Source organism: Mustela nivalis, assembly GCF_964662115.1.
Source record: "Mustela nivalis genome assembly, chromosome: 4".
NCBI classification, from domain to species: Eukaryota; Metazoa; Chordata; class Mammalia; order Carnivora; family Mustelidae; genus Mustela; species Mustela nivalis.
The window spans coordinates 141,382,089-141,400,554 of record NC_139023.1 but is presented as its reverse complement, the minus strand read 5'-3'; the positions used below and the strand labels follow the sequence as shown (position 1 = coordinate 141,400,554).

At 34.6% G+C, this 18,466-nt stretch overlaps 1 protein-coding gene across 1 annotated transcript in view; it reads right to left on the bottom strand.

Moving 5' to 3' along the window:
• Positions 1 to 18,466, bottom strand: part of IQCM (IQ motif containing M) — a 436,096-nt gene that overhangs the window by 304,860 nt on the left and 112,770 nt on the right. Inside the window, exon 7 of the mRNA XM_082727609.1 lies at positions 14,394 to 14,488. Coding sequence (XP_082583735.1) covers positions 14,394 to 14,488 — 95 coding nt within the window. The remainder of the gene's footprint in view (positions 1 to 14,393; positions 14,489 to 18,466) is intronic.

The following is an 18,466-nucleotide window of genomic DNA, read 5'->3' as shown; positions in this document are numbered from 1 at the left end:
TCAATACAAATATTCCTCCAACATTTAAGAAAAAAAAAAATGCCACAATTTTACAAACTTTTCCAGACAAATGAACAAAGAGGGAATCATTTCCAACTTACTGTATAATATCATTACCTCACTGCCAAATTCTGACAAGAACATTATAAACAAGGAAAATCCATGTAAATTTAAAAATGCTCAACATAATATCAGCAAATTAAATTCAAGTTAGGTTTGTTCCAAGGTTGAAGAATTGTTTAACATCTAAAAATCAATGAGCATAATTCATTACACTAAGAGGAAAAAGTTAGAAATCATATAATCATCTTAAGAAATAAAAATAAAATGATCTGATAAAATTCAACATTGACTCATGCTAAAACCTCTTAACTAAGCTACAGAACTTTTAAAAATAATATAGAGAGGTTTTAACAAATACTGTACATTATACTTCAGGCTAATATATATAATAATTCTGAGATAGGAATTGAGAAAAGAAAGCTGCTCACCATTTCTGTGTTACATTGTGCAGGAGGGGTTAACAAAAGCAATAAGGTAAAACAAATCGAAAAGGTCTAAAATAGGAAAAAAAGAACAAAAGACTGCCATCATTCAAGGACAACATGATTGTGTATTTAGAAAATCTAAAGGATTAACAGATAAGATAAACTACTAGAAGTTATACTAATTTATAATGTCCACAAGATGTAAGGAAGATGTAATGAAGATCATAGTATTTCCATATTGTAGAAATTGGAGTAGGGGCTGAAATAAAATTTAAAATAGGACCAAACACATCAAATGCATAGAAATAAATCTAAAAAAGATGCAGAAAATTATAAAATATTATTGACTTTAAAAAGATGTATGGGGAGAAGCAAGATCGCAGAGACCAAAATATCATCAGGTGCTAGGAGTTCAGCTAGATAGTTATCAAACCATTTTGAACACCTACAAATTCAACAAGAGACAGAAGAGAAGAATAGCAGCAATTCTACAAACAGAAAATTGACCACTTTCCAGAAGGTAGGATGTGCAGGGAAGTGAATCCAAAGCCATTGGAAGATAGACCACAGCAGGAGGGGCACTCCCAGCAAGCGAGAGAGCAGTGGAGCACAAAATTGGAACTTTTAGAAGTCTGCTCCACTGAGGAATGTCGCTCCAGATGCTAAGCAGAGGGTGGAGCCCTCGCAGGGACAGTGTGGTCTCAGGACCCGCAGGGTCACAGAAAGACCAGGGATGCCTGAATGTGGCAGAGCTCTAGCGGGAAGCCAGCTAGAGAGATGGAGACAAGGAGTGTGCTGTCAGCTCGGGGTTACCTGAAACCACAATCCAAGGCATAGTTGGGTCATGGCTCTTCCAGCAGGGACCTCACAGTGGCAGATCTGGAGAGACTCCCTTCTTCCTCCTTCAGGAGGAGCAGTATAGGCATGTGCTACAGGAATCTGCTGGGTTGGGAGACTCCAAATGGGGCTGTGCACCAGAGATAGAAATGTTAGGTCAATGGCTGGTTGAACACAGAGTGTGGCCAGAGATCAGGGAGATGGGAGTGACTGCTTTTCTCTGGGGGCGCATTGAGGAGCGGGGCCCTGGGCTTTTGGCTCCTATGAGGGGCCAAAGATTGGGAGGCCACCATTTTCATTCCTGTCTTTCAAAGCTTTATGGAAAGTGTTCAGGGAACAAAAGCTACCGAGAGCAAACATGAGCAGATTACTTAGTGGCATAATTCCGCCTCCAACAGAGATATTTGAGATTCACTGCAACAGGCCCCTCCCCGAGAAGATCAGCAAGAATGTTTAGCAAAAACCAAGTTCACCAATCAATGAGAACTGTGGAATTCCAGAACTAGGGGAAAGCAACATATAGAATTCATGGCTTTTTCCCATGATCTCTTAGTCTTTCAAAGTTAATTTTTTACTTTAGTTTTTTCTTATTCTATTTTTTTAATTTTTCCTCCTTCCAACTTTAACATTTTTAAACTATTTTATCTTATCAATACCTTTTTAAAAATATTTTTAAATTTTCATTGTTATAGTCATATTTTATCCCTTCACTCTATTTATCCTTATTTTTGTAAACATATTTTTTTTTCTTTAAAATTTTGGGATACAATTTCTTCTAATAGATCAAACTATACCTTAAATATAGCACATGGCTTTGCTCTAGTCTCCAGCCTGATCACATTCTTTCCGCTTTTTTTTTTCAACCAACTTATCAAATCAATTCCTTCTTTACAATCTTTTTTAAATTTTCATCTTTACATTCATATTCCATCCCTTCATCATGTTTACCCTTATTTTTGTATGTATATATATATATATATATATATAAATATATATATATATACATAAGTTTCTCTTTCTTTAAAATTTTGGGAGGTAGTTTCTTCTAACAGACCAAAATACTCCCAAAATCAAGTGTGTGGCTCTGTTCTATTCATCAGTCTAATAAATATATATATATATATATATATATATATATATTACACATAATATACATACACATATACATATGTATGTGTGTGTGTGTGTATTTTTTTTTCCTCCCCTTCCTACTACCCCCAGTTTTGGGTCTCTTCTGATTTGGTTAGCGTATATTTTTCTGGGGATTTTACCCTTTTAGTATTTTCTTCTCTCATTCATTTATTCTTATCTGGATAAAATGACAAGGTGGAAAAACTCACCACAATAAAAAAGAATAAGCAGCAGTACCAAAAGCTATGGACCTAATCAATATGGACATTAGTAAGATGTCAGAACTAGAGTTCAAAATGCCAATTATCAAGGTGCTAGCTGGGCTCAAAAAGCATGGAAGATATTAGAGAATCCCTTTCTGGAGAAATAAAATCCCTTTCTGGAGAAATAAAAGAACTAAAATGTAATCACGTTAAAATAAAAAAAGCTACTAGTGAGGTGCAATAAAAAATGGAGACTCTTACTACTAGGATAAATGAGGCAGAAGAGAGAATTAGTGATAAAGAAGACCAAATGATGGAGAATAAAGAAGCTGAGAAAAAGAGAGACAAACAACTACTGGACCACAAGGGGAGAATTCGAGAGATAAGTAATACCAGAACGAAACAATATTAGAATAATTGGGATCCCAGAAGAAGAAAAAAGAGAGAGGGGGGAAGAAGGTATATTGGAGCAAATTATAGGAGAGAATTTCCCTAATTTGGCAAAGGGAACAAGTATCAAAATCCAGGAGGAACAGAGAACCCCCCTCAAAATTAAAAAAAAAAAAAAAAGTCCACTCCCCATCACCTAATAGTAAAACTTACAAGTCTCAGTGACAAGGAGAAAATCCTAGAAGCAGCTCACAACAAGAGGTCTGTAATATACAATGGTAGGAATATTAGTTGGATAGCAGAGCTATCCACAGAGACCTGGCAGGCCAGAAAGGACTGGCATGATATATTCAGAGTACTAAACGAGAAAAATATGCCACCAAGAATACTATATCCAGCTAGGCTGTCATTGAATATAGAAGGAGAGACAAAAACAAAAAAAAATAACTTCCAGGACAAACAAAAACAAAGAATTTGCAAACACCAAACCAGCCCTACAGGAAATATTGAAAGGGGTCCTCTATGCAAAGAGAGAGCCTAAAAGTAACAGACCAGAAGGGAACAGAGACAGTATACAGTAACAGTCACCTTGCAGGCAATACAATAGCATTAAATTCCTAACTTCCAATAGTTACCCTGAATGTAAATGGGCTATATTTCCCAATCAAAAGACACAGGATATCAGAACAGATTAAAAAAAACAAGACCCATGGATTTGCTGTCTACAAGAAACACATGTTAGACCCAAAGACACCTCCAGATTTTAAATGGGGGGGGGGTGAAAATTTACCATGCTAACAGATATCAAAAGAAAGCTGGGATGGCATTCCTTACATCATATAAATAAGATTTTAAGCCAAGACTATAATAAGAGATGAGAAAGAACACTATATCATAATTAAAGGTTCAGTCCAATAACAAAATCTAACAATTATAAATATCTATGCCCCTAATATGGGAGAAGCCAATTATATAAATCAATTAATAACAAAATCAAAGAAACATATCAATAATAATATAATAATAGTAGGGGACTTTAGCTGCCCCCCCTTACTGAAATGGACAGATCATCTAAGCAACAGATCAACAAGGAAACAAAGGCTTTAAATGACACACTGGACCAGATGGACATCACAGATATATTTAAAACATTCCATCTCAAAACAACAGAATATACATTCTTCTCTAGTGCGCATGGAACATTCCCCAGAACAGATCACATCCTGGGTCACAAACCAGGATAGAACCAGTCAAAAGACTGGGATCATTCCCTGCATATTTTCAGACCACAATGCTCTGAAACTAGAACTCAAATATAGGAGGAAAGTTGGAAAGAACTCAAACACATGGAGGCTAATGAATGAATGGGTCAACCAGGAAATTAAATAAGAATTGAAAAAAAAAAATCATAGGAACAAATGAAAATTAAAACACAACTGCTCAAAATCTTTGGGTCACAGCAAAGGTAGTCCTGAGAGGAAAGTATATAGCAATACAAGCCATTCTCAAGAAACAAGAAAATTCTCAAGTACAGAACCCAACCCTACACCTAAAGGAGCCAGAGAAAGAAAAGCAAATAAAGCCTATAGCTATCAGAAGAGAAATAATAAAGATTAAAGCATAAATCAAGGAAATAGTAGAACAAATCAAGGAAATAGTAGAACAAATCAACAAAACTAGAGGCTTGTTCTTTGAAAGAATTAATAAGATTGATAAACCCCTGGCCAGACTTAACAAAAAGGAAAGAGAAAGGACCCAAATTAATATAATCCTGAATGAAACAGGAAAGATCACAACAAACACCAAAGAAATACAAACAATTATAAGAACATATTATGAGCAACTATACACCAGCAGTAGAACAAATCAACAAAACTAGGAGTTTGTTCTTTCAAAGAATTAATAAGATTGATAAACCCTTGGCCAGACTTAACTAAAAGGAAAGAGAAAGGACCCAAATAAATATAATCCTGAATGAAAGAGGTGAGATCACAACCAACAACAAAGAAATACAATTGAAGAACATATTATGAGGAACTATACACCAGCAAATTTGACAATCTTGAAGAAATGCATGCATCTTTAGAGACAAGTAAATTACCAAAACAGAACTAGAGAGAAATAGAAAACCTGAACAGACCCAAAACTAGTAAGGATATTTATCAAAAATCTCCCGACAAACCAGAGCCCAGGGCCAGATGGTTTCCAAAGGGAATTCTACCAAACATTTAAAGAAGAATTAATACCTATTCACCTGAAATTGTTCCAAAAAACATGGAAATGGAAGGAAAATTTCCATTTCATTCCTTTTATGAGGCCAGAATTAACTTGATCCCTAAACCAGAAAAAAAACCCATCAAAAAGAATTCCAGACCAATATGCTTGATGAACAGAGATGCAAAAATTCTCACCAAAATACTAGTCAATAGGATCCAACAAATTAAAAGGATTATTCACCATGACCAAGTAGGATTCATTCCTGGGCTGCAAGGGTGGTTCAACATCGGCAAATCAATCAATGTGATACAATACATTAACAAAGGAAAGGACAAGGACCATATGATACTTCCAAGAGATGCAGAAAGAGCATTTGACAAAGTACAGCATCCTTTCTTGATCAAAACTCTTCACAGTGTAGACATGGAGGGTACATACCTCAATATCATCAAAGCCATTGATGAAAAACCCACATCGGATATCATTCTAAATGGGGAAAATTGAAAGCTTTTCCTCTAAAGTCAGGAACATGGCATGGATGTCCACTCTCACCACTGCTATTCAACATAGTAATGGAAGTCCTAGCCTCAGCAATCAGACAACAAAAAGAAATAAAAGGCATCTGAATCAGCAAAGAAGTCAAACTCTCATTCTTTGCAGATGATATGATACTTTAGGTGGAAAACCCAGAAGACTCCTCTACAAATCTGCTAGAACTCACACAGGAATTCAGTAAAATGTCAGGATATAAAATCAATGCTCAGAAATCAGTTGCATTTCTATACACCAACAGTAAGACAGAAAAAAGAGAAAGTAAGGAGTCAATCCCATTTACCATGGCACCCAAAACCATAAGATACCTAGGAATAAACCTAACCAAAGAGGCAAAGAATCTCTACTCAGAAAACTATAAAGTACTCATGAAAGAAATTGAGGAAGACACAAAGAAATGGAAAAACATTCCATACTCATAGATTGGAAGAACAAATAACGCAAAAATGTCTATGCTATCAAAAGCAATCTACAAATATAATGCAATCCCAGTAAAATACCATAAATTTTTTTCAAAGAAATGGAACATAGAGTCCTAAAATTTATATGGAACCAGAAAAGGTCCCAAATAGCCAGAGGAAATGTTGAAAAAGAAAACCAAAGTGGGTGGCATCACAATTCCAGATTCCAAGCTCCATTACAAAGCTGTTATCATCAAGACAGTATGGTACTGGCACAAAAACAGACATATAGATCAATGGAACAGAATAGAGAGTCCAGAAATAGACCCTCAAGTCAGCGGTCAACTAATCTTCGACAAAGCAGGAAAGAATGTCCAATGGGGGAAAAAAAAAAACAGTCTCTTCAACAAATGGTGTTGGGAAAATTGCACATGCAGAAGAATGAAACTGGACCATTTCCTTACACCACATATGAAAATAGACTCAAAATGGATGAAAGATATCAATGTGATTTAGGAATCCATCAAAATCCTTGAGGAGAACACAAGCAGCAACCTCTTCAACCTCAGTCCCAGGACTTTCTTCCCAGAAACATCACCAAAGGCAAGGGAAGCAAGGGCAAAAATGAACTATTGGGACTCATCAAGATCAAAAGCTTTTGCACAGCAAAAGAAACAGTCAACAAAACCAAAAGACAACTGACAGAATGGGAGAAGATATTCATAAATGATATATCAGATAAAAGGCTAGTATCCAAATCTATAAAGAATTTATCAAACTCATCACCAAAAGAACAAATATCCCAATCAAGAAATGGGCAGAAGACATGAACAGACATTTCTGCAAAGAAGACGTCCAAATGGCCAACAGATACATGAAAAAGTGCTCAACATCACTCAGCATCAGGGAAATACAAATCAAAACCTCAGCAAGATACCACATCACACCAGTTAGAATGGCTAAAATTAATCAGTTAGGAACCAACGGATGTTTTCAAGGATGTGGAGAAAGGGGAACCCTCCTACACTTTTGGTGGGAATGCAAGCTGATGCAGCTACTCTTGAAAACAGTATGGAGGTTCCTCAAAAAGTTGAAAATAGAGCTACCCTATGACCCAGGAATCACAGTACTGGGTATTTACCCTAAATATACAAATTTAGTGATTCAAAGGGCACATGCCACCCAATGTTTATAACAGCAATGTCCATAATTGCCAAACTGTGGAAAGAACCTAGATGTCCATCAACAGATGAATGGCTAAAGAAGGGGTGGTATATATATATATATATATATATATATGAATACTATGCAGCTATAGTTGTTTAGCTCAACTATATTGAGCTAAAAAGCTCAAAATTTTGCCATTTGCAACAACGTGGATAGAACTAGAGTGTATTAAGCTAAGCAAAATAAGTCAACCAGAGAAAGACAATTATCATATGATCTCTCTGATATGAGGAATTTGCATGGTTGAGGGTCAGGAGGAGTAGGCAGGGAAAAAAATGAAACAAGATGGGATTGGGAGGAAGACAAACAATAAGAGACTCAATCTCATGAAATAAATTGAAGGTTTTGGGGGACAGTGGGGGTAGGGGAAGGGTGGCTGGGTTATGGACTTTGGGGAGGGTATATGCTATGATGAGTGCTGTGAGATGTGTTAAGCCTGATGATTCACAGAACTGTACCCATGGGGCAAATAATACATTATATATTAAGAAAAAAAAAGGCCTATATAAAATGATATATCATCTGTATTTCATTCTGAAAAATTTTAAGTTTCTTTCAATTCTTTATCTACCTGGAGTAGGTAAATCTAAACAAACATCATCTTTATAAAGTAGTAACAATTAAGGCATGGTTTGTGAGATTAAAGTGAAAAAAAAGACAAAATTGAAATAATGGATAATGATAGTAATAAATTCAAAATAGAAAAAGAACAAACCTGCAAGTACTTCAAAGTCACTTTTTTGTCCCAAAGAAGGTAACATTTGTGTTAAATTTTACTATATTTAAATCAATATTATTTATCAAAGTCACCTTAAAGAAAGTTAAGACTAGCCACAGTTTAACTAATAAAGAATTAGTATCAAAAATTTAATAGAACTCCTCCAAATCTAGCAATCTATGGTGGAAGCAAAGGGATAGGATTTGGGAAGGGCACCTAAGTAGATGTTAATTGCTATCAATATTATAAAAAAATAAAAGAGGGCAATCCATAAACAAATCATGATAATGCATCATGACAAAAAGGAATTCTATTAATCTAATTCTGGATTCCTGAGAACTAATAAATACATATGTGTTTGTGTGTGTGTGTGTGTGTGTGTGTAATATATATATATATATATATATATATATATATATATATATATATATATATGATTGATAGGAAAAGGGAGATAAGTGTTACCAATGTTTTGTTGTCTGTTTTAACTAAGAAAGTTCTAAGCTACCAAGAATAGATATGATTCCTAAAAACAAACTACTCTAAATACTATTAAATAATTATGGAATCAGACTTTCTTATATTTCCTGGTTTTAGTATTTTTATGCTTTTCTGCCATTCAGCCAGGTTTTTAACCTTATCTTTTAATATTTAACTAGCATTTTTAAGTGTTCTGTACCCAGAAGTCTTTCTCTGCATAGTTGTTCACCATGTTCTCAGAAATACAAACACACACAGATCACTTCCTACATGCCAAGAATGATTCTGGATTCAAATGATTTAGTAGTGAATAATTAGTCAAAACTATCTGTCTTCATGGAGCTGACGTTCTAGCAGGAGTAGGCAGACAAAATCAGGTAAGTAAAAGAAGCAACATGTCAGGAGACCTCCAGTGTTAGAGATCAAAGTAAGGCAGGAGAGGTAAACTGGGCTGGCAGGTGTGGATCCTGCTATAAGTTGGCAGAGAATGGTTTCACTGATAAGAAGGCATTTGGACAAAAACTCAAAAGTGGTCAAGGAGTGATGCTTGTGACATCAAAGGGAAGGAGCTTTCTAGACAAAGAGAACAACACCTACAAACTTCCTGCACTGGACACATTGGATTTGAGGTGCCTATTTAAAAAATCAAAAAGAAATGCTGATTAAGCATTGAATGTGAGCTGGAGGTCAGGAGAACAACCAGGCTGGAGATATGTTTGCAGTCATTCACCCTATACATGATACTTAAAGCCAAATACTGAATGAAATTACCAAGGGAATGAGTATATCTGGGGAAGAAATATAAAAAATTTTCACCTAGGCCTCTATGAGCTCTGAGGGCCCTGAGACTCATAGTGGGAGCTAAAAATATTGTTGGAGTTTAAAAGATGATCTGTTTGGATGGTGGTGATCTTCAAAGTCAGGTTTTTGAAATGTTTCAAAGGTATAACTACTGGAGAATATATATAGTATGATGGAAGGCAAAATCATTGGATGAAAGGAGCTCAAGGAATGGAGAAGTTAATGAATCAGAGAGCTTATTTACTTGGACACCAAAATCACAGTTCTTATAAAACTAGCACTAGAGAAAGTCACAAGTATCCAGGGGCTAAATTCTTTAAGAAATGAGAGAATGGATACAAATCAATAGACTACTATAAGAGGAAGAGATAATGGATGTTATCCTTTGATGACATAGGATTCAAAGCTGGGTATGTTAGAGAAGAGAAAGGGAGAATGGTCTGGAAACAGTGTGAGGAATAAGGAGGTCACTTCCCCATCTCCAGGCCCATATGGGTGAGGCATGGGAGAGGAGCTCATCACCACTTGAGAGAGCAGCAGAGGAAGAAAATGTCCTCAGGGCTACAGACTGATCACAGATTTCTGTAAGACCAAGAGGTGAAATGAACACTTAGCAGAGGGTAAAGATTTAGGAGTTTTTCTGGTTACTGGCTATGAGTTCAGGGAGAAGAGTAAACAAGTTTCAAGAGCAAAAAGGGTGAGGGATAAGATCACCAAAAAAGGCATACAAAGTTAGAAAGAGAGTTCCTTGGCCAATGATTTTGGAGAGAGATTATAGTATCTGAGAAGAAGCCATAGAGGAAAAGGCAATTTTCTAACTTTTCATTCCTCTCATTGAAGGCAATTCCATTCTTTCCTCAAAGATCACATATGATGAAATTAAAACCCAGAGAACTGAAGGGATTCACACCAAGCCACAAAACCAAGTTGGATCTCATGTAGAGCAAGGTGAGCTTTTTGGACACATTTCTGTTTTTCCCAGAACTTTATATTGAAAAATCCTATTAAAGAGTTCCTACCATGGGCCTATTCCCATCATAAAAATGGAGAAACTGCTTTGAAACTACTGGTGAAAGGGGTACCTGAGGAATAGCAGTTTCAGTGTGACTTATCAAATCTATTGAAATAGCAGAGTAAACAGGCAGATACAAGGTCTAGAACAGGATGCCAACAATGACAATGACAAAAATAGTTGAATCCAGGAAATGCCACAATGAACCTCACTTCCTGAGTTCTGTGCCATGATAGTGTAAGTTAGTGTGGTAAAGAGGTGTGTTTTGGGGGCACCTGGGTGGCTCAGTGGGTTAAGCCGCTGCCTTCAGCACAGGTCATGATCCCAGAGTTCTGAGATCGAGTCCCACATCGGGCTCTCTGCTCAGCAGGGAGCCTGCTTCCTCCTCTCTCTCTCTGCCTGCCTCTCTGCCTACATGTAATCTCTCTCTGTCAAATAAATAAATAAAATCTTTAAAAAAAAAAAAAAAAAAAAGAGGTGTGTTTTGTGCTTCCAGTAATACATCCTTTAGGATAGGGTCAAAGCGAGGTCACTGAATAGCGCGTTCAAGTCTATAATGTTTTATTATTTACATCTAAGGAATTGTAGCTAATAGTAAAAGCTCAATTTTATTAAGCACAAGGATGTATGTTACACACTTTACAAGTAAAATCTAAAACCTTTGAGGTTGGTACTGTGATTATTCCTCCATTTAATCAATAAGGAAACTGAGTCCTGGAGTGATTAGGTAACTTGGATGAGGTTTTCCAGGTAGAAACTGGCAGAGCCAAAATTCTAACTTCATTAGGGTGACTAGAGTAACTTCAGTGTCTGCACTACTGTGCTTATGTAGGAGACCCCTTATATGCACTTTCACCTTCTGTGGTTTCAGTTTTCTATAGTTAACCAAGATCTGGAAGCACATAATCCTCCTTCCAGAAGCCTAACGCTATAACATGATGCCTACATCATTTACCTCACTTCCTTGCATTAGAAGGCATTTTCTCTCTCACATCATCAGAAGAGAAAGATGAATAGAGTACAATAAGATATTCTGAGACAGAGAGACTGTAATTTGTATTATAGTATAGTGTTATAATTGTTCTGTTATCATTAGTTATTAATCTCTTATTGTGCCCAGTGTATAAATGAAACTTTACCATAAGTACATGCGTATACGAAAACACATGATATATATAAGATTTGGTACAGTCTGCAGTTTTAAGCATCCACTGGGGGTCTTGGAACATCTTAACCTGCAGATAAAGGGGGACTATTATACCACTTTAAAAGTCAAGGCTGCAAGTAGTATATCTATATGTAACATAATTATTATATATCATATATAATAATATAAATAGGTCAAATGAATAGAAATCATGACTTTGTCTTAACTCCCATGTTCTAATTTCCTTTCCTTTTTCCTTTAATAAAAATTATTTATTTATTCTAAAAAAAGAATTGGGCAATTTTAATTTAAGAGTCCAGTAAATTACCAAACACCCCTGAGAAAACCACAAGAGCTGCATTCTCTCACAATTTGAGCTATATTCTCTTATTAAATAGACCTCAGTGACTGTTTCAGACATTAAGTGAAGTTGTAGCTTACCAAACAGTGTTAACAATGGTGTGGAGAAAAAGCTTTGTGAGGTAAATTTGTAGACATAAGCTGTAAAATGAACTAAAATATTAATATGAATTCTAAAAAGTATTCATGAAGTATTCATTAGTTTTCACCCAAGACACAAAGCCAAGACCACACCTAGCTTATTCAAAAAGAAAATCAACATTTTTCAATTTTTCTATGTTTTTCAATTTACATAAAGTAAGTTGCTGGCCACAAGGCTTCAAATATTTCTGTTCTCATTTTAAAAAATGTTGCTATTATAAAAGAGTGGTTTGGCTGAAAACAAAGCAAAATAAAGCAATACTTCATATACAACAAAGCAATGATGAAATTCCCATTCTTACTTGATTAAAAGTACATTCCATTTTAAGTAAAAAAGAAACAGTTACCCTATAGCATTTAGAAATAATATTTTTATTAAAATTTTTAACTTTCAGCATGTTCAACCTTCCAACTCCCCATGAAGTTATTTGAGTATTGAAAGACTTCTATCATAAAACTAATAATCTGCCCAACAATTTGGTTTTAAAGCATATAAGCTAAATGTAGAACATTTTACTTATTTTTATGGTATCTCTGCAATCTATGCATAATCTGTGTAAACTAGAATTATAAAAAAAAAATTGTCCATTGGCATTCTTTTGCCTGTTTATATTCAATGTTATTTTTGTATTTTACTTACCCAAAGTCAGTTTTCTTTTAGCAGTTATATATATATATTTTTTTTACTATGTACAAACAGATACACAAATACATAGAAATATATTCCATTTGGGTGACTTCTTTTAATTTGTCCTCATCCATTCATTCATTCAACAAATGCTTGTTAATGCCTAATATGTGCTTTGTCACTGTAGTAAGTACAAGGAGTTTTTAGCTTCTATAAAGCTATGGCTCCATTAGTAAATATTTCAGATATTTCAAGAGAACATTTTTGTATGGACAGAACCTTTAGCAAACCCCAGAACACATCCTTTAGGTGACTGCCCCATTCTGCTGGCCTTCCACACACAATTTCACAATAATCTGCAGCTAGTAACTGAGATGCTCTCAACAAATATTTTAGAAAGATTTTCTGTCTTTTCTTTAGCATTAAACAAACACTGGTCAAGCCCCTGTATGGTAAGCTCCATGTATATGGAAAAATACTTAAATTTCTACATTCAGAGTAAAGTCATGAAATTTACTGGACCCTTCAATGAGCTAATAAGAGGCAGCTCTGTGAGGGTGCTTCTAAATAAACATGATTTATCTGAGTTCGATGGTATTTGAAAAGAGAGACTTTTTATCAATGCTTAGTATGATTCTGAATAAACTCTAAATGTCACAGAACTTTTACTTATGAGGTCATTAAGGGCTGCAAACCTCAGCTCTTGGGGTTATCAGATTCAAGATCATTATCTATTAAAACTATTTCACCCATTGCATCCTATGCTTTATGAAGAATTTTTGGGAGCATTTACTTTTTCATATATATATTTGATTTTAGACTCAATTGAGACTCACCATTGTTTATACTACCTGGGGCCTCAAACTATCTGATCAAGCCTTAAAAGAATTTAAACCATGAATCAATTCAATATTCAAAAATTTTAAAATTTTTCCTGTGTTCAAGATTCTGACATTATATTCACAATATTAAAAGTTTTGGTGAATATTGCTTGGATTAATGAAAATGTGTTATTTGAGCCTCCATCTGATGCTTGAATTCCTTTTATAATAGCCCAGAGAAACACCGGTAAAATTGTAGTTGGATAAAGGGAATTTTATGCGAGTGCCTTAAGAACTCAAGGAGTTTATTCTGCAAATTTAAATTTTTTTTTTTCCAAATCAAAGTCCCACTCTACAAGAAGAGTTTTCTCTTAATGACAGCCTGAAGCTCAAGAACATGAGTAGCAAGTTAAAAAGAGGAAAACTACAAAACAGTTTCTTTGAATCAATAGCCCCTAGGCCTACGAGTAACTCACCAAATTCCAAAGAGTTTCTCAATCACACTTAAGGGACTTTAAAGAATTATCTATATTTTCTTTTGAAGAATTATGAATGTTTTAAACAACAATAAATCAAATATAGAAAGACTTTTAAAATTATAAGATTTAATCCTTATAATTTCCTAAAACCTTTAATAGTCACACACATTAAAAACATCCAACCTCTCAAGTTCAAATAAAAGAGCTGAAAATTAGTTATTAGTAGTTGTTTCTGAAATCTCTTTATCTTTTGACACAATACTGAAAGGAAATACTAGCTGTTTGACACTGCATTTTAAATAAATGCAAAAATAATGAAAATCACCATGTTGCTATTAACACTTATGCAATGAGACTCACCATATTCTTTCAGAAGCCCCATGGAAGAGGAGGTCATGGATTGTAAGGGCAAGCCAATGTTGATGATGTGGGTGGCAAATGGTGAGACCAACAATCTGTTTCCAAAATATAAAGTTAGAGCTTTGAGTGATTTATAGTCCCTAAAAGAGCAGTAAGCTCTCTACAAACATTATTGAAAATATATATTTATATATCATTATAATACATGATAAATACATAATATTTATTAAATGAAGACAAAATAATACCAAGTTTTACTGGCTCTGAACATGGATAACAAATAGGAACATTTGCTTTCTAAATGAAAACAAAATCAGAAAAATGAACAAGCATCATATCTACTTCTTCTCTGTTTTGCAAGATTTTAAGTAACATGTTTTCCTATCATGACTTGGCGAGCTTCAGCCAAATCAGCTGAATCAAAAACTATGGACCACATAGAAATTTTAGAAAATGTACATAAGAAAAAGGAAGAAAATTCACCACCTTAATATTTTGGTCATAACTGTAAACCCTTAAATGCTTCCTAGGAGCTAGGTACTATTCTAAGCCCTGTCTATATCTTATTACCTTTAATCCTCACAACAAGACTCTGGATTTTACTATGATCACACTCATTTTATAAATGAAGACACTAAGCAAAGGTTAGGTAGTATATAGCTCAAATTATCCCAGCAAGAAAGGGGTGGAGGCAGGATTTGAATATAGGCAGTAGGCCTTCAAGAACTAAACTACTTATTACTATTTTATACTAACTCCATTTGTCATAATTAACACGTGTAATATATTTCATACCTTCTCGATATTTATGTGCACATAAATATACATGAATTTTTTAGCTTATTTTTTGCAGCTAATATCATAAATATCTTTATTTGTAAATGTACAAAGAAGTACATTGTCATTTTGACCCATCACAAAGCATTCCACTGTATAGATTTAACATACTGATGGTTTATTTACCAGTCTTCTTTTGCTGGATGTTTGGGTTACTTCACTTTTTTGGTATTTATAAACAAGGATGAAAATCTATGAATATTCAGATCTGTGAACCTGTCCAATTCTTTCTTATTATAAATGCCTAAACTGGAATTGCTAATTCAAATGTTATATAAATGTTATAGAAATATTTAGGATTTTAAGACATTTTGCCCATCAAAAAACTAGAGTCTATGAGGGAAAAGTCTGTGGTTGTTCTGTTTGGAGTTTTACACTGGCATAGAGTAGACACTCTATAAATAGTAAATAATGACTGATTTATAGGATCCATTAGTCTAGCTGTTACTCATGTTGTCACACCCATGCAGTTGGCTGAAGAACTGAGATATGGCTAGTATGACAAAATCATATTGTCAAGGGAAAATATGAAAGGCTTGAGTATACAGTCAGCTTTGCAAAACTCCATTTCAAATTCTAGAATTTATTTGTATGTCACCAAGAATGGGGCCATGATACACTGATCAATCACAGTTTTCTTTCCTCTCTTCCATCTTGCCCATGGTTAAATATTTAAGTCCCCAAATTAGGACTATTAATTGCATTGTTCAATGATTCCTATTAATTAAAGATTTTAAAAGAAGTAGACCACAGTTCATCCACTTAAGCAAAATATTTTACAAACATTCAGGCATTCAGTTAAAATGGCAGGGTCATTTTAAAATAAATGTGAAATGCAATGAGAGATTCTATCAGTATTTTATAATCTCCTCATTTTATTATTAAATTGATCAGAATAGCCTAAATATAAATAGTCATGTAACACATAAGAAACTCCCAATGATCACAAAACTAGGGGAAGAAGTCCAGGCTCATTTGCTTGGATTACAGAACGCATTTACAGAACTGTAGTTGTCATGGCTTCAAATGCACCAAATATCACATACTAAAATAAATAGCTCTAATAAATAGGTGCATAGTAAATTAACTTCCTTGATGGAAAATTAACATTCAGAATGTGCTCACATTTATCATTATTGTCATAAAAAAGTATGTTAATGTATGGGAATCTTTGAAGTTAAAATTCAAAGGTACAATGAAGAACTTCATGTCTTTAAACTTAAATCTGGAAATGCACAACTAGTTGATTTTGTTTTCCCTCCACAAATCAAACATAGAGAATCCTGCAGAAAGGAAATCATACACTTATTAAGATTGTATTTCTTCATGTATTATCCGAAGAAATTTCTTTCGTTGAGCTAATATTTTTTATGGTCTACCTAAAAATATTATATATCACCTTAGATATTAGAATTTTCCCAAGCATCTTCAGGAGAATTGTAAGTAGTTTATACACAGCTTCCCTTACAGGGGTCTATTTGTATTGAACAGAAATCTTCCAAAAGTCTCACAAAGAGTTGAGCAATTCATGCTAATTAGTGCTAGGGACTGTCTCTGTGTTGTCAACAATCCCCTACCGGATTTCTGACTGATTCTGCTTTCCTTTCTGTTGCTTATATCCTCATTGCTAAGTTTCTTTTATCATTAGTATGTGGTGAACTAGACTGCAATAAAAATTTCACTCTAATGACATCTTATTGGCCTAGCTAACCACAGATTTTCTAACACCCTGAGTCGCCATGTCCCAGAACACTGATTTGTCTTCCCTTCTGTATTCCCACCCCACTTCCAACACTAATGAAATGAAGCTAACCGCTAAGGTAGGAAACAAGTTACTGCCATAAGCTAGCTATAAATAAAGACAAAGCAACCCTGGTGGATTGAAGTTCAGGCTTTATGTGCCCCAGGCTGTCACTGGAAGTACATGTACTTGCTCTTAATTTCGAAGGGTGTTGCTCTTCCTCATTAAGGAGGACATGTTTTCATTAAAAATGGAGTGTTAGGGTGTCAAGCAACCTTTATCTTCCACCAGTTGCAGAAGAAACAATTCTTTGAGAAATACTTGACTCTCCTGAGAAAGACATACTGAAAGATATTCTACCTGATCGGATTTATTATTGAGGAGTGCGCCTCATATCCTTGAGTCATTATTATTCTTTCTTGAATTTTTGGCCCCATCTCAATACACTGAAAATGGTAGGTTTTCAGATTAGTTCAGTTAACGTTTCCAGCTACTAATGGCTTACTTGAAATTCTAAACTATTTGGTTAAATTGGTCTGCTAACTGTTCTTTTAGCAGTTAACCACTCTGCTAGACAAACCTGGGTCTTGGCTTAAGTAAAGGCTAAAAGTAAATTTTTAAAAACGAGTAAATTCCCAATACAAGCATTTCTTTTCTATGCAATTAATATCTTCCCCTACCAAACCCTCAGTCTTAGAACTGTACATATATTCCATTCTCCCAAATTTGAATATCATATTATATTTAAGCCACGTAAGTGGTTACTTGTGAGCATGAATCATTTACTGTTAAGCACAGTTTGCCAGATAAATGTTGGAAAGTCCATGTTACTCTCAAAAGCCAAGGCAATAATTTCTCAACTTTTTAGTATTTACAATTGTGCCAATTACCCCAAATTTCTGACAAGGTTACATTGTGAAGTAATATAAAACAACCCACTGAAAAATACATTTTAACAAAGCAGTATTTACTTTCTACATGTATAGTGTTCCTACAAAATGTGTTCAAGAGCCTTTAAAGGTTCTGTAGCTCTAAGGTTAACAGTTATGTACATAACTATAAAGTTATCTTGAAGATGATGTCATTTAGTGGAATAATTCAGAAAAGTAACTGCCCCATCTCCACACACCTTTGGAAAGCAGAAGCAATGCTCAAAATGCCTGTCCTGAAACTCTGCTCTATAGGATCAGCCTCACCTTCTGTTGGAAAAAGACTAACTTTAAATTATTAATTACAAAAGAAAAATTATAACTTAAATCTACCCCATAATTGCTGCAGATGAGTTATTAAAATTCTAAACTTATGTACTATTATCATAAAATATGGCATTTTTCTCAAGAAAGCCACAAATTGGATTTGAGCTTATGCACTGTAAAACCCAGATGGTCTGCTTAACTACTCAGACATTCCCCCAGTTCAAAAGTTAATTGAACTGAAAACTAAAATTTTGATAATTGATATGCTTTGAGGGACTCAAGCAGAAGGATAAATTAGC